This window comes from Leptonychotes weddellii, chromosome 13, assembly GCF_054177405.1.
Source record: "Leptonychotes weddellii isolate Sample4059 chromosome 13, ASM5417740v2, whole genome shotgun sequence".
Classification (NCBI taxonomy): Eukaryota; Metazoa; Chordata; class Mammalia; order Carnivora; family Phocidae; genus Leptonychotes; species Leptonychotes weddellii.
Genome location: NC_138381.1, coordinates 12,461,994 through 12,486,259, shown reverse-complemented (window position 1 = coordinate 12,486,259; position 24,266 = coordinate 12,461,994). Strand labels below are relative to the sequence as shown.

The following is a 24,266-nucleotide window of genomic DNA, read 5'->3' as shown; positions in this document are numbered from 1 at the left end:
AATATTTAAGGGACTGGCCCGGGGTAGGACAACTGCAAAACCACAAAATACCCAGAGAATTGTTACAAATTTCCCCTCTTCCTCTATTTTTTCATATAAGTGGTTTAAACTGTGCCATCTCCTTTTCACCAGTTCAACTTCTGCCTTTCGAATGGCTTACTTTCTTTTCACATCTTCATTATTTTTACCATTTTATAGTCCCCTAATTAAATAAGATCACCATGACCTATGAAACAGTATATGTGTGTGTGTGTGTGTGTGATGGAGGCTAGAATAACATAATGAATAAGATAAATAAGTGTTGGTATTTCAGGTAGTGTGTGTGAAGATGATTTTACATCACATTTATAGAATTGTGTGTAAAATGGGTGGATTGTAGTACTTTGTGCCTTGGTTTTGGGTGTGTTTATGAAATGATGAAACCTCTCTTGGGTGCAGAAACATTACTTTGGAATTTGCTTTCATATTTTTGAATTTATAATCCAGTTTGCTATCCAAGTTCAATATGATTCAGACTGCTGTATGATGTAATTATTTATCAAGTGAATGAATAGGGAATGACTTTGTAAAACAGTTAATAGAAAATTCGAGAATAACGTCTAGAAAGACTTTGTGAAATACTGGCTACCCTTGAATTATCAGGTAAAAACTGTGTTCTCTGATGATGCCTAACATTTATGAACATTAGTTTCCCCTCCTTTCAGAGAGGTAGCAATAGAGGCAGAATTTGGATTGATAAGACTCAGAATTCTCCTAACCTTATAGGCAAGTGGAAGGGCAGCACCCTGCTAGAGAAAATGGGAAAGATGACATTTTTCCTACAGACGTGCATGTAGAGTTAATGTGGTATTAGAGGCAATAAGTACATCTGTCTAGTTGTTTTAAAATTACTTTTGTGGTTGCAAATGTGAGGAGACAAGTATTAAAGAATACTGTGCTTTGATATTTAAGTGTTTGCATGGGTTCAAGGCAATAAGGCAACAACCTACACTCTGCTTTATTCAGAATAAAATGCCAAAATGTGGTCAGAGTGCATTAAATTTCTTTCTATATGGAGACATTGATTTTTTTTTAAGTAAACTTTTTATTTTGGAATAATTTTCTATTTACAGAAAAGTTGTAAAGATAGTACAGCGAGTTTCCACATAGCCCCACCCAGTTTCCCAAACATCTTCCATTACCATGATAGATTTGCCAAAACTAAGAAACCAGTATTAACACATTACTCTGAAATAAACTCCAAAATTTATTTGGATTTTACTAGTTTTTCCATTAATGTCTTCTTTCTGTCCCAGGGTTTAATCCAGGCTACCACATTGTATTTGACTGTCATGTCTCCTTTGTCTCCTCTATCTCCTCTAGTCTGTGTCAGTTTTTCAGTTTTCCTGTGTTTTTTTATGATCTTGACAGTTTTGAAGAGTATTGGTCAGGTATTTTATAGAATGTTCTACGTGGAGATGTTTTGATCTTTTAAATCAAATCCAGTGTCATAGTCAGCTGCTTTGCATTCTTTTTGGAACAGGTCAGAGGTATAAATTCTTAAACATGGATAAAGATGTAAATAAACATAAATTATCAAGCTTACCAATGACAGATTGTTTTGATTGAAACAATAACAGAAAGATTAATAGGTATTGAGTTTAATAGTCATATATTAGACATCCACACAATTGGTAAGTCACTGTTCTGAAGCTGGCAAGCATTTATTAAGCACCTTCTGTATGTTAAGTATGTGTTCTATGTACTGGGATATAGCAAAGAACAAGTCTAATTCCCCTCTCTTGGGAGCACTTACATTGGGGAAGTAGATGGTTAATAAGTAAACACACAAAGAAAACATCAAATAATCACAGTGCTGTAATACAAGTTATAATGCCAGAGTATAATGCAGGAGGAGTAACTCTGAAGAGGGGACATTTAAACTGGAACTTCAAGGAAAGAAGTATCCAGTTATTTGAAGATGTCATGGGAAGAGTTTTCCAGGCAGTCAGAGAAGATAGTGTGAAAGTGCTAAGACTGGAACAAGGGATGTGAAGTCAGGGAAGGCAGGGGTCTTACGTTACAGAACGGGATAAAGAGTCTGGATTCTATTATTGGCATAATGGCAAGCCATTAAAAGAGTTCTCTTCCAAAAAGTTACATGATCTGACATTGCAGTTGTGTGGAGGACAAGAAGAAAAGCAGGGGGTTCTGACTGCCAGGCAAGAGGTGAGAAGAGAAACGGAGAGAAGTGGATAGATGTGTTTTGGGATGTGTTTTGAAGATTGAGTGACAGGATTACTTATAATTACATATCAAGCATGAGGAAAAGGTCGGAATGAAAAATGGCTTCTAGGTTCTTGCTTTGAATAAGGAGGTAAATTGTAGCCTCAGTCAGAAACCATAGCACTAATTAGACTTTTTATATTGGCACCTTTAAAACAATGGCAAAATACAGTTTTTAACTTCAAAGAGTTTGTTTCTAGAGAGACAGCAAAGAGGTGAGGCAGAAGAGGTAGATTGTGAAATGTCTCTTTAATGGGGTGTGGAAATCGTTGATTTCTAACGCTGTTGGTGATCATAAAGGTCAAATGTTAGTCTGGTTAGTACTCTTCACTGTCGCTGGTTGGCTAATATGCCATCTCCATGGTCTAATAGGGTAGTGTATCTGGAACGAGGCTCTCTCTCTGATTATCCAAACCACGAACAGACGCAGGCATCAGGCCGCTCAGTAGGAGAAGGTGGGGGGTGGAAGGAGAATTGTGACATAGGAGAAGGTGATGGTGGCAAGGTGGAGGAGTGTTGGTGTGAGTTTCCTCTTCCACTGATTATTGTATTGCCGTTAGAAAGTGTCTGATGTGTAATGCAGCTGCAAGCAGATCATTCACACGCACATAGGTACACAACAAGCCTGCAGCTTACGTTTCACACAGGTGTGGGTGGGTGCGTCCAGGAGGGAACGGAAGCTAATTACCTTAAATTATGAGTATTAATAAGTGGTTAACTAGTAGTTGGCTGATATTAGTGAGAATGAATTCAGATTAGAACCTTAACCTCCTTTCCCTTCAAAAAAGCTCTGAATGTTTGGAGAAGCCAAATAGTGTGGGAGTGAAGAGTTCGGGTTTCAAACTAAAGCAGACATAGATTCTACCATTCACTGGCCCTGACACTGTGTCAAAGCTTCTAAATTTTAGGCCTTTTCATTTGGTAAAGGGAATAGTAATAGTACTTATCTCTTAGGGCTTATGTCAAATATGCACATGATAGACTTATCCTGGCACACAGTAGATTTTAACTGTTTGTGTGTGTGTGTGTTTGTGTGTGTGTGTGTGAGAATGACTAAATAAGTAAAACAATTTTATGGCCATCATTCCTGCTGTTATCACGGATTGGCCAGACGATCTTTTTAAAGTATTACCTGTTTTTATGTTTATTTTAAGCTTATAAAGATGCACATATGCTTGGTTTATCTGAACAAAGGACCTTTTGCTGTTCTTAACAGCCACAGCAGCCTTTTGGGGTAACATAATTAGGGATGGCAGACGTAGGGGAGAAAGATTTCTTCCTGAAAAGTCAGGAGTCAGGGACAGAGGGCAGAACATCTTAGTAAATGCATATTTTAGATACAGTGTCTTTCCTTTCTCCATTCTTTTTTTTTTTTTTTAAGATTTTATTTATTTATTTGAGAGAGAGAGAGAGAGAGAATGAGAGACAGAGAGCATGAGAGGGAGGAGGGTCAGAGGGAGAAGCAGACTCCCCGCCGAGCAGGGAGCCCAATGCGGGACTCGATCCTGGGACTCCAGGATCATGACCTGAGCCGAAGGCAGTCGCTTAACCAACTGAGCCACCCAGGCGCCCCCCTTTCTCCATTCTTAAAAACCAGATAAACACTTCGAAAGTTTTTAGAAGTTTTTACGGTTGGTGAATTGAAGGAGAAATGAGTTGTTAAGGTGTTGGTTGAAGAGGTTAGATATTATAGAAGGAATCAGTGTGAGAGCCCCTTATTTGGTTGTGAATCCCATATAAAACAGCCGTACTCTTCTTTAAACTTCGTATCTTAAGGGTGGTCCTGTGCTCTTATCTTTTTCTTTAATCCAGCATCCTGGGAGAGTAGGTTGGGGCCCCTGGAAAGAGGATATGAGAAGCTCGGTCCATTGGGGTTATGTGCTTGTGGGAAATTTGGAGTGGCCAAAGCTGACTCTTAAAAGCCACTTATACCTTCAGCTTCCGTTTCCACCGTCTCTGTTCTTCCTCATGTCTGTAGGCATTAGGAAGTTCCACAGTTTAGTTGTTCAGGGTTACTGTGGAGACTTTCTTTTCCTTTTCTTATTGAGAAACACAACATTCACAGAATGGAATGTCTATACATCCTAATGTTTATTTTTTTTAATTTTTTTCTCTTCTTTGCATTATCTTTTAATCTTTTCTAAAATTTAAATTCAAATTATTAATATATAATATATTATTAGGTTCAGAGGTAGAGGTCAGTGATTCATGAGTCTTATATAATACCCAGGGCTCATTACATCACATGCCCTCCTTAATGTCCATCACCTCGTTACCCTACCCCACCCCCCAACAACCGTCAGTTTGTTTCCTGTAGTTAAGAATGTCTTATGGTTTGTCTCTCTGATTTTGTCTTGTTTTTCCCTCTCTTTCCTATGATCCTCTGTTTTGTTTCTTAAATTCCACATATGGGTGAGATCATATGATAATTGTCTTTCTCTGATTGACTTATTTTGCTTAGCAAGAATACCCTCTAGTTCCATGCACGTTGTTGCAAATGGCAAGATTTCTTTTTTTTTTTTTGGATGGCTGAGTAGTATTCCATTGTATATATACCCCACATCTTCTTTATCCATTCATCTGTTGTGTATCCTAATGTTCAAATGAGATTCATTTTGATAAGAATCTGAAAGAAAAACAACAACAGAAAGAAATATCTGAGTTTCTGATCTTTAATGACCATCCCCACCTTAGTCTGGGTAGGAGGACAAAGAGAAGCAATTCTGATGATTTTTAAATTAAAATTAATTAGATAATTAATTTAAAAGGAAAATCCTTTATTTTCAGTTTATGCTTCTGGATCTTAGCTAAAAGAGAAGTGTTAATCTTCTAATTTGTTTCATTTGATTTTGGGAAAATTTTATAAAAACTTATTAGTTAGATATGTTCTACCAAGATAGGCCTTTATATACTTATTATTTTTAAAATTGAATCCTTGCACTTAGTATTGCTTGCAAAAATAATACCCAAAGCAGTCCCTTTGGAGTTTTTGTTTTGGGTAGGTGTTAGTGGTAGATACTGTGAAGGAAACAGCTCCTTTGGGAGGATTACGATATTGATTGTAAAGTCATCCCTAAAATATTAATGCACGACATGCTTTAAAAATTCAGTAAACATTCTGTTGTATGCAGTGTAAAAAAGGGCTCTGTTTGCTCACCATGGGCACATGTCTTAAGCATGTTTTCCGAGGGATGGGAGGAAGGCTGGGAGTGATAGTAGAGAGAAGAACAGGAACTGCAGAAGAGGTCCTGTCAAATACACGACACAAGTGACATTGAAACGCTGACCTTGATGTCCATTTTTGTGGCCCACTTTTTGGAGTGCATAAGTTTTAGACATGTTGATCAATCCTGTGAATTCTTTTCAGAGTTAGTCTTTACACGAATCTATAGCCTAAGCATATGTAATTTTTTATTAAGCCTTAGTTACTTCCACAGCACTGTATTGTCCCACTTTAAAGTCTGTTTCTTTATTTCAGGGAAGATTTAAAAAGGGGGGAATCAGATCGTGGATTGGGTGTTGTGCATGAATGTGTTTTTAACTTTTTATTGTGGAAAATGTCAAATATTTAGAAACGGACATAATAGTATAGTAACAACCACATACCTTGTGACCCAGCTTCTGCAGTTATCACCTGTGAGCAGTTGTGTTACATGTGTGTTATATGGCCCATCGTGACAAATTCACACCCCATGGAGCAGCATAGCTCGTGCACGCTTCTCCCTCCTTGTTGATCAGGGGCTGACATGCAGTTTCCAGTGACTGTGGCTATCATAGTGGCTCTCTCTCCTGTCTTTCTTCCAGTATTAACCGTAGTATTTTATTCTAGGCCCCTTGTTTTTTGTTTTGTTTTGTTTTTGTCACTGCCGTGAACTTTTTGGTTGCCTTGATATATTGGGTTCACTCTTTTTTTTTTTTAAAAAAAGATTTATTTATTTATTTGAGAGAGAGAGAGAGAGTACATGAGATGGGGGAGGGTTAGAGGGAGAAGCAGGCTCCTCGCCGAGCAGGGAGCCTGATGCGGGACTCGATCCAGGGACTCCAGGATCATGACCTGAGCCGAAGGCAGTCGCTCAACCAACTGAGCCACCCAGGCGCTCTTGGGTTCACTCTTAATAGGCATAGTGTAGGCAAGTCAGGGCCACATTTCATGCTGAATTAAAGATCACATGAAGTAATGAGTAAATATCACCCCTTTAAATCAGAATAAAGTATATGGTGAATCACAACTGAACTTTGGCTTTCACATGCTTAAAAAGAGTGTTTTTCTGGTCCAGATTTCACTCAAAGAATACTTCACTAACTACTTGAGTCCAGTCATTCTAATGTAATAGGATTAAGGTTTCCAACATAAAGATTTGTGTCATTAGATGGAGCTGCAAGGAACCCTGAAAGATTACTTAGTCATCTTTTACACATTTTTTGCCTCTTAGTTTGAAGTGTAGATTAGGGAGTATGCTGCTTTTTGTCAGCATGATTTGAAACCTGTCTTTTAGGGATTGTGCTGTAGTTGCTTACATTGGGATTATAAGGGTAAGAGGCTTTGCTCTCAGTACGTTTCTGCTAAGAAGTCCAGGTGTTTTTGTTGTTGTTATTCTTGTTGTTGTTCATTTGTTTTTTTAGAAACCTTCACATCACATTTTATACCCATTCTTTAGATAGAGAATTAAGGGCTATTTGACCAAGGACAGTCTAGCAGATCTGTGGTAGAAGCTTAAGTTAAACCATGTGACATAGATTTTAGCTTATAATACGTCACCCCATCCCAAGGAGATTGTTCTTGTACCAACTCTGTAGTGAAGATATGAGAAAAATTTGGAAATCCAGTATATGAGCTGTTTGGGTACAGGAAGACTTCAAGTAGGTAATGGGCAAATTGAGTTTCTGAAGGATGAATAGGAGTTCACTACAAAGACAAGGGAAGGGCATTTCAAGGAGAGGTATAAAGTAAGTACAAAGGCACAGCTGTGTAAAATGTGAAAATATAGTTCTATCACACATATCTGAGCAGCATGAGAAAGAAAAAAAAAAAAATAGAAGCTAGATAAAGTTTAAAAAGAGCTGGCCTTTCTGTTTCCTGCTAGTTCCATGTCATTTCCTGGGGGAAATTTGATTATAAGTTACCAAATATGATAACTAACTTTCTAACATAGTAATGAATTTGTTACAGAAAAGTTCATGTTAGTTCATGTTATGGAATCTTCCTTATGGATATGAGCAACAGTTTATGAAATTAGGGAATTTAGGAATTCTGCTTTGACTGATGAAATATTTTGGATTGCATTAAATTTTGTTTTTGTGATACGTAAAACTGTGATTAAGTTAGTAAAATATTAAAATGATCTCTTTGTGGTTATAATTATGCCTCGTCTTATTTCCACATTGCTAATCCTGTGTTCTTTTTTCCTGTGGCAACTATTGGTTCTGAAATCCTAGTCAACATTTTTTTTTTTTTAAGATTTTATTTATTTATTTGACAGAGACAGAGCAGGAACACAAGCAGGGGGAGTGGGAGAGGAAGAAGCAGGCTTCCCGCTGAGCAGGCCCCCGATGTGGGGCTCGATCCCAGGACCCTGGGATCATGACCTGAGCTGAAGGCAGACGCTTAACGACTGAGCCACCCAGGCGCCCCTAGTTAACATATTCTTAAAAAACGGATTTTTCCTTGAATTCTGAGTCATTTCAGTTTAAAGCCATTTAATTTTATTTTCTCCAAAGTTTTATCATCCAGTTTTATCCAAGTAAAAAATACCTAGTTTGCTTACCATTCCCTAGCAAAAGAGGCATGCTTTTGTGAAACGCTGCCGGCTTGTCCATTTACTGGGTGAAACTGATCCCCTGTGTCTCCATCTTCCCTCCCTGGGTCTTCTCACTTCCTCCCCTTTATTCTGCACTTTGTTGGAGTTACTACAGAGTTGCCATGAGAGACATGGGGAGGGAGGATAGAGAGAAGACTAATTCCACCCTTTCTTTATGCAGGGCACTCTTCTAGGCTCAACTTCTAGGTCAGGGTCTCAGCAAACGGAAGAAATGTGTTCCTCATGTGGATTTTATCTGTATATTGTTACTACCTTTAATAAAATACATTCTCGGTGTCAAGCAAGGGGCTTACAGCTGTGTTTTAAAGTTGCAACATATTATTTTAAGATTGCAAAGGGCCCTTTAAGAAAGTCACCAAAAAGGTAATATTACCAGTTGTAGTTTTCTGGAATAATGATCTTAATAGTTACTTGGTCTTTTCTTTGAAAGTGTTCTTTAGTTGAACCTTAAGTTGTAGCCATGATCAGGTGCTCTTAGTTCAGAGACTTAGAATTCAAGATTCAGAAAGGACCTTCTGGACGCCCAGACTTCCTTCCCTCCCAAAACCGTCCGCAGTGTTTCAGACATGTGTACTGTCTGACCAGACGGCTCTTCCTGACCAGTGAGCAGAAGTCTTTTCCCTGTGGCTTCAATCTGTCGATCCGGTTTTGCTCTCTAGTATAACAGGGGATAATTCTGTTTGATAGCCTTTGAATATTGAAGTTAGCATGATTCCTGTGCCCTCCTCCACCCCTTAGCCATCTGTTTTCAGGAGGAGCATCTCCGGTAGTTCCAAGTCCTGCTGTCATGTGTTTCCCAGATCCCTTCTTCAGCTGGTTTATCGATATGCGTACTTGAAGATACCAACTGATGAGCCCGGAATATGTGACCATCATTTTCCTTGCTTCACACATTATATCCAAAGTGAATTAGTTATTCATCCATGAGGTCGATGCCAAAATAAAAAGAAGTTTTGTTTTTACCCCCAACTTGTTGATGTATTTTGTTCATAAAATCACTTAGCCTAATGAATCGATCTAGTAGTGACCGCAATAATGCCAATAGGAATAACTGATGTTTTGGTAACTTTTTCTATGTGCCAAGCACACTTCTAGGTGCTTTATAGCAGCCCTGTGAAGTAAGTACTCATTACAACTCTACAAGGTCAGGTTTTACAACAAAAGAGGGAGTAACTCTGGACAAGATACTATCACATCTCCATTTTGCAGATGAGGGAACTAAGGTATGACGTATCCAGCCATGCTTTATGCAGGAAGTTCTGCTACCTTGCTCTTTTTTCTTTAATTGTACTTCCAATGTTTAACAGCGGCCTGAGGGAACAAAACAGACCAAGACTCAATAACTGAAATGTACTGAAAATGTCAAAGAGAAGTACTTCACATACAAGGTTGTCAACAGCATCCAGGCAGCTCAGTGGTAGAATAAGAGGTGGTTTGTCACACAGTCTGTCGTATGGGGTATGCTGCTAGGGAAGCCACTGTGCACTGCTCGTCCGTCTTCTTAAATGATGACCAAGACATATTTAAGAAATCTGACGTGCTTTCTATGTCATCCAAGGCAGATTAGTATATGTGCTGCCGAAGCGAGCACTCATCTAAGGCAGATTAAATTGATTTTATTGTTGAGAGGACTACTGTTGTCTAATTCTTCAAAAACTGGTCAAGTATTGCTATCTCAGGAATCCACCATATATGATCAACCACATCTCTGTATCTGGTCATGTTAATATTATGAAGTTAAGTCATTTTAGTCTGAGTATTTAGACCAATGTAAATATATAAATATATATACTTATATATATTATTTATATATATTTATATAGTAATATATAAATATTTATATAGTAAAAATATATTTATATATTTATATATAATATATAGACTTTATATTTATAAAATATATAAAATATATTCATATTTATATTTATATATTTATATATATATGTTAAGAGTTTAGTTTCCATTATATATTTGCTTATCTTGGAAGATCCCAGTATTTGTAACCCAGAGTATTGCATTTCCTACACCTACTCTGAAGAGTTAAGTTCGTCTACCGACTGGTCTGATTTATAATTTCATAAAGTGAGGAATCACGGAATAATTGGAAAAATGTCAATGACCTCTTTATGTCTAACATGCTCGACCTTATATGTTAGATTTGGAACTTAAAATACAAAACAAGTAGCTCGTTTCTAATAGTAGAATCATTTAAGTATACGTTTACATCACTTCTTTTACCAGAAAGCTAGAATTTAAGTGTTTTTTGTGGTTGGCTATCTTTTCCTTTCCCCGTGGTCAGGGAGATGCCACATTCTCAGGTGGCCACTGTCTAAACGGACTGTTTACACCTAGTTTGCCAATACGGAAATGAGGAAGGAACTCTGAGTTCAGATTTGATCTCCGCCCAAGCTGAGCTCTGTTTTTCTGTTGTTACTCAGAAACACAATGGGGTTTGTGTGTGGGTGGGGGGGAAGATAACGGCCAGAGTGACATGGGAGTGATCCTGGGAGGCTGTTGGTGCCATCTCCTCGCAGTTTTTCACTGTTGCTTCTGGCTCCGGGAAAGGTGGTGCCAGGTCTGCATTTCCAGTGGAGGCCATGCAACGAGCTCCCTGGACAAACACCACAGTTCTGTCTGCTCTTGGTGGTGATGTGCAAGTCTCTGCCCAAGTGCCCAGGCGAGGGAGGGGAGTGTGGGTGCTGGGATTGCCACAGGGTTGCTCTGAGCTTTGTGTTCTCTGCTCTGGGTGCTCTCATCACACCATTGTGCGTACCTTCTTGAATTACGGTCGTGTAGGTGTCCATGTCTCAAGAGACCAAGCTTTTGAAGACACACAGTGCCACCTCTCCAGGACCAAGTCTAGTGCCCGGTTCATAGAGGCAAATGATAAACATATGTTGAGAGATTCACTCGTCCCCATCCCCTCCATTCGCCTGGCAAAGAGAGGTCAGGATGCTTAGGTGGAGCTCTTATTCTAAATTTCTCAGTATTGTTTTTTCTATATTGTTATAGCCTGGTGCTTTAACAGGGCTTTAACAACATCGGCACCTTGCTTTGCTCCTATTAGTGTATTTTAATTACTAATTATTAATTATTAATTAGTAGCTCCTTTAATGTATATATTGTAATTAATTTTATACCAAAGTTATCTTCACCTGTTGTTAAACAGATTTTATAAAATTGTAATATTAGTACAGGATCAAGAAAAGAGATGTCATTGCAAAAAGGTCTGGGGTCAATTTAAGGCATTTCCTATATATTTGTAGATTTTTTTTTTAAGAAATGATTGCATGTCGTAGAGCGGTGATAATTTGAATTTTATTAAAATTGGAAACTTTGGTTTGATATAAAGTATTATAAAACTATTGATGAGGATGGAGTTGAAAATAAGTTGCTAGAATGCTTAGCTAAAAGATTAATAAACACTCTTCTAAATTTATATGCTCCTCCCTCATGCCTTCCCAAAGCATTTTTAGGGAGTGAGAATTAAAACTAGGTCAGTTAAGAGGTTAAGAATTTTTTACAGAAGTCTAGTAAACTCCCCAGAGACTATCCCTGTAGCCAGGGCATAATTTTCCAAGCCACTGAAAGTTAGGCCAGAGCAATTAATGACTCACTGTGCTGGTGCGCAACAGTCTTTTACTTTACACAAGTAGAATTACTTGTGCTATTTCAGCTGCTTTCACCAAGCCTTTCAGGGTCATTTTGATTGATTTTGAGCATGTTTGGCACATAATAAGGATAAATGCCCCTTCACTAAAGTATAGTGGTAACAACAACAAAGTAAGTCACATGAATGTTTTTCTAAACCTTTCCTTGCTAATAAAAGATGAGGACAGTCCTGTTACAAGGGAAGATGATAATTTCAAAAGCATAGCAAGGATTGGTTAGGACAGGAGAGATATCTTGGTTTAGAAATGCAACTCAGCTAGATGCATAGCTGAGACCAGTTTTGACATAAGTGCCCTAAAGGCTTGCCAAGAAACAACTAAGGGAAGTGTTGAGCTGAGTAGCCTGTTAGAAATATCTGGAAGCCCAGTAGGTCGTCTGAAAAGTTTGTCGTTCATATTATCATTTTTATGTTTACCCTGCAGTGTACTTTTGGGGAAATATTTTGAGGCCCAAATGAACTTTCCCCCTCCCCCTCCCAACATGTTTACAAGTAATTTGGAAAAGAAGACAACCTGAGAAGGTCGTTGGAATTCATGTTCACTTTTATGTGTCTTCCAGAATATGTAGGTTCATGGGGGGGAAATCCCATTTAGTTCCCCAACTCTGTCAGCCTTAAAAAAATGTTTTGCTGTTAATCCAGACTAGTGCGGATTTCCCTAGCCACAGTTCCACTGAACCAATCTTCTAACACTTGAATCCCTTCATGTGTAGTTCATGGATGGTCTGTGAGCCTCATAACTAGTGTCGTGTTCTGCCTTTGACTGAGCTTTATCTGTGTACTGCTCAAGGTGGCAAGAACAGTTGCCGGTGCTCTCGTCCTTTTTTTGTGTTATAGGTCTACACTGCGCTCAGCTGTGGTTGTTGGTCAAGGGATGCTTGGTCTGTAGAGCCTCTCCTGATTTTTTTTAAATGAGAAAAGTATTATTTACAGCAGCTTGTTCAATTCATCAGGGCAGGTACCATCTATTCCTCTTTAGTGATGAGGGAACAGAAGGACAGATAGATGAAGTGACTTATCCAGAGCCTCATGGCTTGGAAGTGGTAGAATTGTTTGTACGCCCTGAATATTGTTAAGACTGTGCCCTTTCTCCTGCATGTCAAGTTGATTGGATCTCAACTTTGAGTCTTCCACTGTCTTGATGTTGGGAGGTGTAATAGAAGTACAGTAGCTTTTACCAAAAGGATTTTGTATTCTCATTGTGAGGTCCTTTAGAGATCCCTTTCTATAACAGATTTGAGGTGATTTCTGCATGTGCCCTTTTCTTTCACTTTCTAAATTTCTATAACCTTTTAAACTTTTCCTGTAACCTTTTAGAATTCAGTGAAGTGCTCGCCAAGTGGCATCACCGCTGCCCAGGTAGACAAGCTGTGTAGATAGCAGTGGGCAGAGCCCATGATGTCAAGGAATGGTGCCCCCATGGGGCTTCACCCCTTCCCTGAAGTCCGTTTGTGGTCAGCAGATGCTGTCTGCTTCTCTCGAACATGCCAGACTGTCTTCTGTCACTGCCATTCCTGAGGCTTAAGCTTCCCCTGGGATAGCATCTGATCATCTTTGCTGTGGTCTAAGGGGTTACGTTATTATTTTACCATGGGAGTTAAAAGTACAGGTCCTCGGGCGCCTGGGTGGCTCAGTTGGTTGGGCAACTGCCTTCGGCTCAGGTCATGATCCTGGAGTCCCGGGATCGAGTCCCGCATCGGGCTCCCTGCTCGGCAGGGAGTCTGCTTCTCCGTCTGACCCTCCCCCCTCTCATGTGCTCTCTCTCTCTCTCTCATTCTCTCTCTCAAATAAATAAATAAAATCTTAAAAAAAAAAAAAAAAGTACAGGTCCTCGTTCAAACTCAGGTTCTGCTACTGCTCAAACTGGGTGACCATGGGCGTGCTCTGTGACTCTGTTTACCCCTCATCTTTGAAATGAGGGTAAGTCATCACCACACTGAGTTGTTGTGAAGGTTAAGTAGCCTGGCTAGAGCAGTTAGAAGAGGGCCGCCCACAAGTGAAGCACCACCTAAATGTTAGCTGGTATTATTGCTATTCCTACTACTTAAGAAAAAAAAAAAAAGTAATAAAAGGCTACTTGCTCTGAGGTATAGCCAGGTGGATTTCTGATTTATTTTTATTACTTATTTAGGTCTTTCCTGTGAAGGATCTTAGTTTTAATAGGTGCCATGTATGTGGGTCACAGCTTCTTTGGGCAGTCCAGCCGATGGTTTTCTCACATGGGAGTCAAGCAAATCTCTTTGTGGCATATCCCTATGTGCCCAGGCTGGTCTGCGTGGAAGCACTTAAATCCCCCCCTTTTTGCAGAGACGGGGTGGAGGGGCAGCTCCTGGTAGCTTTTGTGGTCACCTTGGCAGCTCACTGCCCTGCTGCTGTCCTTTCTGTTCTTGCTGTGCACGGCTCTTGCTTGTTGTCGCTTTGTTAATGTGGCTTCTTTCCCCTTGTTTCCAGCAGCAACAGCTTGTGGTCCAGAACGAGGAAAGGAATCAAATACTACTTGACATGTAATCATTATCTTTCAGTTGTCTGAGGAGAGTATTTAGTGTGACGCCTCAGTGGAAATAGAATTTGTCCTCTTCAAAGTAGTCTCTGTGTGAAAGCATACGCTAGGTGTGTCAGATGCAAGCTGGTGAGAAAGCAGGGGTTGGAAATTGGTCCAGTGGCCATTCTTCTGACAAGTACTTTTTTCGAGGGTCTCACCAAGTGCTGAGCATATCAGGGTATATCAGTGAACAAAATAGGCAAAAATCCCTGCCCTTATGGAGCTTGCAGTCTAGAGACAGAGATTTTCAGAACCTTTCCATGCTTCCCATTTTGCTCACATTGAAAGCTAGAGTATTTACAGGGACTGAAAAGACGCTGCCGGACCTGCTGCCCACCCCTACCCCCTTACCTTTCTGATCTCACTACATACAGGTCATTCTCCCCTCCAACATGCCGGGCACATCCCTTTTTAGGGCCTTTACCCTTGCTACTTCCGTGTTCCTCTAGACAAATCCCTTCAGCCAACTTCCTCATGCCCTTCGTGTCTAGATGTCACCTGTTCAGTGGGGCCCACCCTGACCAACCTATTCAAGGAGAACTGACCACTTTTCCAACAATCCTGACCCCCTGTTCCTTGCTCTGTTTTTTCCATAGTATTTGCCAATTTTTAACATATAATTGACTTATGTACGAAGGCAGGGATCTTAATTGTGTTTACTGAAGCATACCAAGGGCTTACCTAGGCCAGTATTGGCATATGGGAGGTATTCAGTAAACGTGTTGAATGACTGAAAATGAAAAGTACCCTGGAAAAAGTTGTGAAGGGAGTATTAGTTTCCCAATTAACAAAACCTTGGTGACTTTAAAACAACAGAAATGTATGGAGTTCTGGAGGCCAGAAGTCCGAAATCAAGGTGTTGGCAGGACCATACTCCTTTGAAGGCTCTAGGGGAGAATCCATTCCTTGCCTCTATCTGCTTCTGGTGGCTCTAAACATTCTTTGGCTTGTGGTCCGTATTACTTCTGTGTCTGCCCCCATATGGTCACATCGACTTCTCTTCTTCTACCTCAAAACACTGCCTCTCTCTTAAAGGATACATATTTCGTCATATAAAGTAATATTCATTCTTGCCATATAAGATAATATTTATAGATTCCAGGGACTAGGATGTGGAAATCTGTGTTTTTGTCTGCCTCGCCTCCTTTTTTGGGGCCACCGTTCAGCCCACTAGTTAAGGGGATCCCTTTGATGACAGGAGGAATTGTTGTCCCTGGTGTACCACCTAGTAGAACACTGAATTCAAAGAAAGCCAGAAGACTGCTCTCATCCATTTTCTTCTTTAACTGAAATTTTAATTGAAATTACATTTTTTTCCCAAAGTAAACACACATACACATGCACACAGAAGAGCACAAAGGATAATATTACAGTTTCCATGTACTTGTCTTACCCAGTTGTTAACACATTTCCATAGTTCCTTCCTATCTTCCCATTCTTATTTCCTTTCCCCTCCCGACCCATATAAAAACAATTGCCATCATTAATTTGGTATGTGACCGATGTAGGGTTTATGTGGTTAATAGTTACTGTTCCATAGCTATTTATACATAATATATGGAGTCATGTGTGTTCGTGTTTTCTCTCCTGGCTTCAGAATACATAAATCCCAGAGAAGGCCTCTGGTAGCCCAGCTGGGGTCACATGCCAGTACTTTTGGATCAATCGTGGGTTCAGTGGATGGGGTACTCTGGTTGTTCACGCCTGGAGTACGTGCCTATCCCTGTCGCCAGAGGGTCAACATGCTTTGTTCGAAGCTCTGTCAAGATCCCAGGATCCTGAAGGATTGCTATAGGAAGATACGGAAAAAGGATTGGGGGTAGACGAAAACACAGATTTCCACTCAAGTTTGAAGTTTGAGCTTGGACATCAGGTCCTTTGGGAAGCCTTCCCTGACTTCTTAGATCATGCACTTACCATTACTGTAATCATTATCATGTAGTACCTAATTTCCCTCGTGCTTCTCTTGAGGTGTGCTCACCCAGGGCGGAGACTGTGTCTGCCTTGTTTACTGTTGTACCGCAGGGCACCCTTACATGCTCAACGTGTGTGCACCCTCTCTGCCTGTAACAGGTTCCTGTGAGCGTTTGCACCTGCCTTTCAGGCCCATTACATTCCTCATGGCTCTTTTCACATCTTTTAGTGTATATGGATGATTTGGCCCTGTTTGGGATTTTCTTTTTTCCTTCCTTCCTTCCTTCTTTTTTTGTGGAAAACAGTTTCTTCTTTTTCTTATTTAATAGTGAAAATTCAAGGAAAGATATAGTTGTTAAAATGCAGACTGAGACTTCTTTTTTTTTCTTAAGATTTTATTTATTTGCTAGAGAGAGGGAGTGCACACGAGCAGGGGGAGCAGCAGGCAGAGGGAGAAGCAGGCTCCCTGCTGAGCGAGGAGCCCGATGTGGGACTCGATCCCAGGACACTGGGATCATGACCTGAGCCGAAGGCAGACGCTTAACCGACTGAGCCACCCAGGCGCCCCTGTAAAGTCTTCTGAGTTGAGCCCTGCCAGGCTGTTTTTACCTCACTCTCCCCTTAGTTCTCAAGTGTGCACAGTAATTTCTTTCTAACCTCAAATATGCCATTAGCAGAATAGGTTTTATGCACATTTACTTCTGAATACCTTTTTAGCATCAGGAGAATTTGGATTTCAGTAGATGATGTAAGATGTGAATCATCCTATTTGGCAGTAGTAGCAATACTAATAGTGGTAGTACTAGCAGTCCCCGTGTACTGAATGCTGTTTCTGTGTTGGCTGGTAGATGTCCATGTCACCCTTACACCTGGTACACAGGTGAGAAAACTGCAGCTCGGAGGGCTCAGTGATCTGTTCGTGTCCTCTCAGCTCCTAAGTGGGGGGGTTGGGACATAAAGCTGCACACGGACCCCAGGGTCACACTCCTGAGGACCATGCCCTGCTGCCTCTGTAACTGGGAAAGAGAAAGCTAGAGTTTGGAAATAGAAAAGGACATCATACTGGTCACAGATAAGGAGTGGTGTTTCTGCCATAAAGCTTTGGTAAAGATAAAGAGCACAAGGGAGAATCAGTCCAAATCTTAGAACAGTATTACCGTGGCCTCTCTGGGGCAGAGAAGGAGCCAAGGTGTGTGCAAGCGGGGCTGAAGCCACACGCAGAGGCATAAAGTGGCACTGCATGACTTGGAATATTGGAGAAAGCATTTGAGAAATACAGGTCATCCAATGCTCTTTCTGTCTCTAGCATGCTAGTTGGTCTGTGGCCCTGGGACTCTCGCCACGGTCATAGTCATTCAACCAGGAAGGCTTTGAATATGTGGATAAACATTCAGATATAAAATAAATTTTACTTAGAATACTTGCATGAAGCAAAGCCCAATGAATTTATGAGCATCTCATTGAAGCTTTGTGGGACAGACAACCCAAGAAGTTGAGAGCAAGCAGACAGTGGAATCTGATCATATGCTGCCATTATTATTAAAGATGTGTACAAGGCCATCGATACTGCTATTCTTTATTTGTGCTGTTTTAAATCAGTATATACAAGGGCTTTGATAGGTTCTATCTAGACCTTAGTGTCTATCTCCTAACCCTGTAGTTACTCTAGAGTCTTGTATTATTTAGCTCTGAATTCCCTTACCATAAATGTTTTCAGGAACTTAACCCCTACGGTTGGAGGAGATTACTGATATCACTGAACCTGATAGGATAATCTGTGCTTTTTGTAACCTGTCTCCTACGCCGGGTTACTGTAAGTACCTTCCTGGCAGGGACACTGTTTTCTGCTTTTACAGTACTTGACTTGGTTCCATGTTAAGTAAATAGTCTACTGGTTTGTGTTTGGACTACTAACTAGTGCCACTTGTACAGTATGTCTGTGTTCTCAATGGGGTTATTGTGTTTCTATCCATAGAGGGCATCTGTAGGATAAATGGACGGTACTAAAATCAGGCTGGGTTTTATCCCCCTCCAGGTTGCGTCACAGCGCATTAGCTCAGTGGACCTCTCGTGTTGTAGCCTGGAGCATCTGCCTGCCAACCTCTTCTACAGCCAAGACCTCACTCATCTCAACTTAAAACAAAACTTCCTAAGGCAGAATCCCTGCCTACCAACTGCCAGGGGGCTCAATGAACTGCAAAGGTGAGCATACAGAAATGGGTAGCCTCTGATTGTTATTTGAATATTCTGACTTAAAAAGCTACAGTGTGTAACCTTTCTCTTTCAGAGGGCAGGGTAATAGGACTTTATGGAAGTGAGGACATTATCAGTTTCATTCTGGAATTTTTTTTAAGGTCCCTGCCTTTGAAACGAATGATTTATGACATTAATTAACTGGACAGATTTGTGTAAGAAGGATATTTCTTTTGAAAACACTTCTGTTCCCTAACTGATCTACAAATGGGTCTGTGAAAAGTTTGTTACTCGGTGTTACTTCTGAACTACTGAGGTTTGGTCAGATTAGATTATTTCTTTTGAAATTTATAAAAAGTCGGTTTCTTCTGTGAAAAGACATTTCCCCACCAGTTTAAGAACTAAGGTTTAAATCCACTAATACCAGGGCATCTGGGTGATTAGTGTGTAGGTTTCAAGAGTCCAATGTTAAAACAGTATGCTTTATAACTGGAGAGAAGGGACTTTATTTGCGTGTACTTAAAACAGATTTAAGAATTTACTGTATTCATTTCCTCTTTAGAGCAATGATCATTCTTGATTCTGTGGTAAATTAAGCCTCTGATGCTTATATATTTGTTGCAGATATCTGAGACTATAACTGCAAAAGAATGTAACTTTTAAATAATGAATTGTTCACTAGTTCTAAATGACTGATAATGATCCGAGATTAAACTATGGTAACTTACCATTGTGATTATGTGTTCACGGTTTTTAATATCCAAAAGAATAACCCAGTAAGTGTTTATTATAAAGTTTGTGCAATGTGTAATTGGAAAAGAGAAGAGTATTCTAATTGTCTTTTCAGACAATTGTGAATAGTCTTCTTTGATGCTATACCAAAACTTGACAAGTGGTCATTTCTTAAATGTTGGTTCCAGTATGGAATCTTAAACCCTGTTGTTAAACTTGAAAAAATTCTTTTACATTAGGTTCTGTTGACCTTTGTTGCACTTTGAATGGGTCCTTGCCCATGCATCACTTTATCTCATTAATTATTGGTCATTTGGGAAATACTAGCTCATTAGAAAATGGAGCTATTCCAGATGTTAATGCACTTTATTGTGCAATTTCAAGACATCACAGGTGTTAATATCACCACTGAGCTCATCAGAAAAATCTTTAAGTATTGGGAAGTTCTCAAGTTCACGGTGGAAACAAGTTTTCCAAAATTTGGTGTTCATTTGGAAGCTTGAAGGCTATCCTTGGCAACAAATACCATCAGTTGTTTTTCCTGAAATGACCTTCTCACTTCATTGTAGAGAAAATGTCTGCCAAATACCCAAGTCCGAATAGTGAATTTGTCAGTTGTTCTTTCACGTAAAAGTTGCATTCCATGAATTGACTAGTTTGGCTCACAGCTCAAATAATCATACAAGTGTTTTCTTTGAGATAACCATCATACTTTACAGCAAAGGTGCTTTTATCCACAGATATAGAGGGCCAATCAGGAAACTCTGAAAGAACTAAATAATAAGCAGTGTAGGACGTTCAAGAACTTGGTATCATACTCTTGAATCCTAAGACACCAGCAAAGGGACATCAGAATTCATTCAAACCAATGCTCCCATTTTAGAGATGAGGTGGATGGAGAAGGTAAATGTCAGTTTCAGATTAATGGTTACCTGTTGTGAGGCAGTTAGGGGCATAGGATTAGGGAATGGTCTGAGGAGGGTTTCAGCTATATCCATATGTTTATTTCTTTAAAAATAGAAGCAAATATGAAAAAATTAGATGCAAATATGACAAAAATGTTAATATTTGAAAAAGCTGAAGAGTGGTTGTTTGGATGATCATTATCTTTTGTATTTTTCTATTTGCATGTTTCATAATAATTTCAAAATTTAAAACCTAAACACAAAGAAAATCAAAGTGCTTCTAATTCCATAAGGGAATAGGATGCTCCCAAAGAGCCAGCCAGCATTTCTGGACTAAACAAATAAATACCCAGGTGAAAGGGTATTTGGGGCATTGCCCTGCTTATTATTTAATTCTTTCAGAGTTTCCTGATTGGCCCTCTATATCTGTGGATTCTACGTCTATAAATTTCTTTTCGACCCTTCCCCCCCTTCTCCTGTGCTCCCCCTTCGTCAGCACATGGCCTGTCCCGCAGCTGTCCGAGGAAGCGCTTCTCCGCTCTCCCGCGGACAGCGTGGGGACAGCACAGGGACAACGCAGGGAGCTCCGCAGAGCGGCTGCTGCCCTGTCATTTTCCCACTGCAGTTCGCCCTCGCTAGTCTTCTCGCCTGCGGTTTCCTACATTCCTTGCTTTCGTTTCGTAGTTTAAAAATTTAAACGTTTTCCCCAAGTAACATCCTATGTAGATTTTTTTAAATCTTAACAAGCAACAAGACTTATAATAAGAAATATGTGCCGGGAACTCCCACCCATCCTTACACCCCGGGCCTCCTCCCCAGGCAACCACTTTTGAGTCTTTTGGCTCTTTTTTGCAGTTTTCCTGTATCTTCCGAAGTACTCTTTATATACTGCTGTTTTAACGTTTTTTTGTTCTTGGACATTCTATGTTGATTTATTACTGTGGAAGGTGAAGATGTAGCTCTCTTACTTTGCCTCCCCGCATGCGCACACCGCTGCCTCTGCCATCCGCTCGGGGTAAGGCCAGCTGTCCATTTTGGAGCAGGGAGCTGTGGCCCACAGCCAAGGCGCTTTAAAGGCAGTGACTACATTTCCTTTCCTGTGCTGGCTGGAGCCTCTCACACGCGTACTTTTTTTCTCTAGGGTTTCTAAGTTTTCTGACAGAACTCTGACATTCTGACACCTTTTTCTTGGACACTCCTTTCGTCCTGGAGTCAGGGCAGCAACCTGCTTCGTGTGCCTACTGCACAGCTGGTGTCCTGGGATGACCTTCCGTCATTTTCCTGGTAGTTCTTGTCTCCCCCGTGTTGGACCCATAGTTTGCTGACAGCTGGTAACTTGAAGAAAGACTTGGTTTACTCCCTCTTTTTAATGGAATATCTTCCTGAGAAAGGAGACACGGGAGACCAATTTATTAGACACTTTACATGTCTGAAAATATTTTTCTCTCCCACTTGAATGGTAACCTGGCTGGCTTCTAGGTAGGAAAACGGGGTGTCCTGAGAATTTTGAAGCCAGTGCACCATTATCTTCTAGGTTCTACAGTTGCTATCAAAAAGTGTTATGCTATTCTGATTCCTCTCTTTACAGGTGACCTTTTCCCCCCTTTTGTTTGCTTGCTTGTTTTGTTTTGTTTTGTTTTGGTTTAAACCTCCAAAAGATTTTAGGATCTTCCTTTTATGGCATTCTATTAATTTCAGCCACTATGATGAACACTTGATCTAAAAAAATTATGTCCTTTAGTTCTGGAAAACTTTCCCATTATGTTTTTTTGATCATTTTCTCCCTGACCTTGGTTTTCTCTTTTCTTCCTCTGAATTCCTGGGAGTTTGGTGAGACCTCCTTGTTTCTCCTCTAATTCGCTAATTTTCCTAGCTCTTTGCTTTAATGTCCTATTTGACAGGTGTCCTCTATCTTAACCCTTCTGAAATTCTGCTGTCTTTATTTTTCAAGAGCTCTTTCTTATTTGTTTTTAATTTGTGTACACTTTAATAGCATTCTCTTCTGTTTTTTCTCTTCTGTTTCTGAGGACATTAAATTTATTTATTTATTCATTTCCTTCTTGCACTGTCAGTTTCTTTTTTTCCTGTTTGTGTAGGTGTCTGAGTTTTTGTGTTAGAAACATAACTATTTGGGGGCGCCTGGGTGGCTCAGTCGTTAAGCGTCTGCCTTCGGCTCAGGTCATGATCCCGGGGTCCTGGGATCGAGCCCCGCATCGGGCTCCCTGCTCTGCGGGAAGCCTGCTTCTCCCTCTCCCACTCCCCAGGCTTGTGTTCTCTCTCTCACTGTCTCTCTCTGTCAGATAAATAAATAAAAATCTAAAAAAAAAAAAGTAACTATTTGGTGATCCTTTGCTCTCTGTTCCTATTTAATGGTGAGTCACTGAAAAGTGAGTTGGCTACTGAGATACGTGGGCAGGGCTTCTCCACCATACAGCTGCTCTGCCATGGCTATCGGGGGTGAGCTTGTGGTTTCATTGGGGAACTTCCAAAGACAGTATCTGTGGGTCTTTTCCCTGAGGCATGTCAGTTTTACTTGAGAGGAATCCTGTGGTCTTCTGTGTGGGCAGTGCATGCCAAGATTCGGGAAGCAGAGTGAGGAAGAGAGCTGGAATCTCAAGGTTAGAGTGTGGGTTTTTAATTTATCCCTGTTTTCAGAACAGTGTTTTCTACTGGGCCTGATGTCTTTGAGCCAGAGACTCTCCAGTTCAGTTTCTTCCAGGGAATAAGCTGTGTTCTGCTGGAATTGGGGAGAGGATCTGGGGTCTTAACTCTTCCTTGTGTAACCTCATGAAGTCTTCTTGTAGAAGTATAACAAAATCATAGAAAAGGCACAAGTATGAGTCTACAATTCGGTGGGTTTCCACAGAGTAAACACATCCATGTAACCAGTACCTATATTGAGAAATAGAATATTACTAGCACCCCAGAAGCCTTCCTGTGCCCCTCCTCTAATTACAGATTAGATTAAAAATAATCACTATCTTGACTTTTAACACCATAAATGAGTTTTGCCTGTTTTCGTACTTGATATAAATGGGTAGTATATAGTGGTGTCCAGCTTCTTTCATTTACGTTTTTTTAGAAAAGTGAACAAAGCATATGAAGTTACATATGATTAGTTTGTTCTTTGTAGTGTGCAGGATAAACCCATGTCTTTTACTTAAGGTAGAAGATTTTTCAGTTTTACGCTGCAGCAAAGGTTTCTGTTTCTTTCTGTTGCTTTATGCCTACGGGAGCTAGACCGAGGGGACTTGGTGTGTGTGTGGGGGGGGGTGGTCTGAGCACCTGCTAAAGCTGCTGTTGTGTTACCCTTTAGAAAACAAATGGGCTTTAAACCAATTTTTTTTCCTACCACATACTACTACCCCCATTGTCCAAGAAATATTTTATTGCAAAGTTCTCAAAGTAATAAATTTGTAAGTCTAGTATAATACACATACACACACACTTAGTGCTAGGAAATGAAATTATAATATAGATTTTTAAACTCATATACTCCAAAAAGCATTAATGTAGCTTTTATATACTGATACAATTAATATGGTAGATTTGAGATATGCCGTATATTTAGTTGCTTATTTTTATTTGTGCATTTAAGGAATTTGTGCTAATTCTAGTGCATGTTTCACAGTGAATATGTTAGAGAGAGGTACCAGAGGGGAACTTACTGTGTTTTTACCTAAGTCTCAAGGAATGAATTTTTAGATTACAAAATTAGTTAGGGCAGATATCCAGGGAGTAACTTTAAGTATAGTGCGTTTAAAACAGGTAGGAGTTCAGTGACTTTCTCTCTTAACCACATATCGCCTTAATTTTTCTCCTATTGGAAATTCTTGCTTTAAATAAATGAGCTGTTTTCACAGAACATTTACGTTGGTATTTCCAGCCGCATTCTAAATCTGGAAAGATGGCATGCTGATGTACACACATAGGCCAGCAGTTTCAGAGGGAAAACATTGTTCTTGGAACGACCACTGTTTGTTTTTCCTTTATTGGCATTGGAACTCTTCAAGTTAGTTTTCAAAATATAGAGGAGAGGCAAAATCAGAGTAATTTTTGGTAGTTTAATGGTTTCTTTCCTGATTATGTATGTCACTATTAATTATAATGTATTATTTACCTCTATTTTATTAATAGAACTTCACTTACATTAGCTACATTTTCATTTAGATGACCCAGATGGTATTAGTACTAAGATTATTATTATTTGCAATGGAGAATTTTTT

The 24,266-nt window shown here is 39.9% G+C and overlaps 1 protein-coding gene across 1 annotated transcript in view; it reads left to right on the top strand.

The window, feature by feature from the left end:
* PHLPP1 (PH domain and leucine rich repeat protein phosphatase 1) overlaps positions 1-24,266 on the top strand; it is a 208,933-nt gene that overhangs the window by 112,770 nt on the left and 71,897 nt on the right. The window contains exon 4 of the mRNA XM_081801065.1: positions 18,246-18,412. Within this exon, the coding sequence (XP_081657191.1) occupies positions 18,246-18,412 (167 nt within the window). The remainder of the gene's footprint in view (positions 1-18,245; positions 18,413-24,266) is intronic.